A 1,882-nucleotide genomic window follows, 5' to 3' on the forward strand; every position below is an offset into this window, starting at 1 on the left:
CCTCACCTCTACACCCACCCCCACCCCCCTCTTCCCCCTCACCTCCACACCCACTCCCCCTCCCTCCCACTCCCCTCACCCCACTTGTCCTCTGCACTTGGCTGTGGAGGGACTGCCTGGCTGTGCCAAGTGCAAACCGAGTCGTCTGTAACTGGCATAGTCTGGAGGCACCAGCACAGCAGATGAGGCTCCGGGGCTTCCCTTCTGGCATCCCTAAGCCCTGAAACACCTGCCAGAGTCTTGAGTTGTTTGTTGGCCCTGCCTGTGTTTCTTACATCTTGGGGGGCGAGGGACCCGCCCTCCACTGCAGAACACGGTGGTGGAAGGACATGGCAGGCAGGGTGCAGGCAGGGCGTGGGAGGGCCTTGGGCCCTGTGTGCGTGTCTCCCAGCTAGGTCAACGTTTCTTTCTTACCAGAGATGACGAGTTTTCCGTGAGCTCAGTCCTGGCCTCAGATGTCATTCATGCTACACGTCGAGATATTCCATGTATATTCAGGGTATGAATTTTTCATTAATCTTTTTAACAAAGCACATGGTTAAAACTGATTATTCCAGGCATGTCATTGTGCCGCGGCAGCCATCAGCGCACCTCCAGTGTGGCCCTCGGGTCTCAGCTTCCAGCCTGGCTCCAGGTCCTTGTGTGTCCCATCCTGGCCAAGTAGCAGCCTGTGCCCGTCTCGGGGAGCCTCCTGGCTGGCTTCTTCCCAGACACCCCACTTCACTGACCCTCCTCCTACGTCGGAAACTCCTCTTCCACCCAGTCCACGTCCTGGCCACTGTTCTCACAGCGTGTGCGCTGCCAGGCGGGCGCTGTGGCGGGTTAGGCATGAAGGTGCCACTCCAGTGCCCCCCAGCCAATTGGAGCCAGCGTTTTTGTTGGCTGAGTGAGTCCCTCACTGAGTTAGTGTTAGACATTGTAGCATTAGGACGTTCCTAGAAGACTGTGAACTGGGGAAGGAAACCTTCCAGCCCCCTCCACTGGGGAGTTTTTTATAAACCCAGTAAAATTTTGGTTGACAACAAAACTAAGTCTATAAATTAGCTTTTACTAAATCACAGCTCTATTCAGAAACCACCTCTCATACACAGTACAGGAAATTGCCATCACTGTTACTGGAATGATGGTCATTTGGTAGCATGCGTGCTCAGAGGCTGCTCACAGGGAGGCATGATTTGGGCCAGTGTTTTTGAGATCTGCTTTTCCTGGACACATTTTCAGAATCTGCTTTTATAATGATTATTCAAGAAAGCAGATTTAAATTAGGCAGCTACTCATAGTTTTGACAAAAACAGAATTAACGAAAATGGGACCAGGAAGCGATCTCACGGGCCCGTTTAGAACCCTGCCCCTTCCGTGTCCTGCTGCAGGAGCCCCTGCAAGGTGCCCAGTGAGGTGGAGTCAGGGGTCCCCGCCTGGGAAGCACATCAGCCCCCCTTGCTCCCGGGGTGCGTGGCTCCAGCAGGGCCATGGCAGCTGTGTGCGGCTTTGGCGTTTGATGACTTCTCTTTTCTCTTCTGTTTCCTGTCATGAAGGTGACGGCCTCTCTCTTAGGTGCACCTTCTAAGACCAGCTCGCTGCTCATTCTGACAGAAAATGAGAATGAGAAGAGGAAGTGGGTTGGGATTCTAGAAGGACTCCAGTCCATCCTTCATAAAAACCGGCTGAGGAATCAGGTCGTGCACGTTCCCTTGGAAGCCTACGACAGCTCCCTGCCTCTCATCAAGGCCGTCCTGACAGCTGCCATCGTGGGTACGTCCCAAAGGCTGTGTCCTTCAGGTGTCTGAAGCAAAGCACTTCTGGCGGCGCTGCAGTGCCCATCTGAAAATCAGATGAAGGTCACAGGCGCATTGTCCATTTGGGTTCTTGACAGTTTCTCCAC

At 53.9% G+C, this 1,882-nt stretch overlaps 1 protein-coding gene across 3 annotated transcripts in view; it reads left to right on the forward strand.

Moving 5' to 3' along the window:
* The window catches only part of CDC42BPB (CDC42 binding protein kinase beta), a 132,184-nt gene that overhangs the window by 116,089 nt on the left and 14,213 nt on the right, over positions 1–1,882 (forward strand). For all 3 annotated transcript variants that reach the window (XR_004252812.3, XM_032180540.2, XM_032180541.2), the window contains 2 exons: positions 418–499; positions 1,536–1,752. Coding sequence is in view for 2 of the 3 variants with exons in the window: in XM_032180540.2 (XP_032036431.1) it covers positions 418–499; positions 1,536–1,752 (299 nt within the window). In the remaining variant the exon portion in view is untranslated. The remainder of the gene's footprint in view (positions 1–417; positions 500–1,535; positions 1,753–1,882) is intronic.

This window comes from Hylobates moloch, unplaced genomic scaffold, assembly GCF_009828535.3.
Source record: "Hylobates moloch isolate HMO894 unplaced genomic scaffold, HMol_V3 SCAFFOLD_16, whole genome shotgun sequence".
NCBI lineage: Eukaryota > Metazoa > Chordata > Mammalia > Primates > Hylobatidae > Hylobates > Hylobates moloch.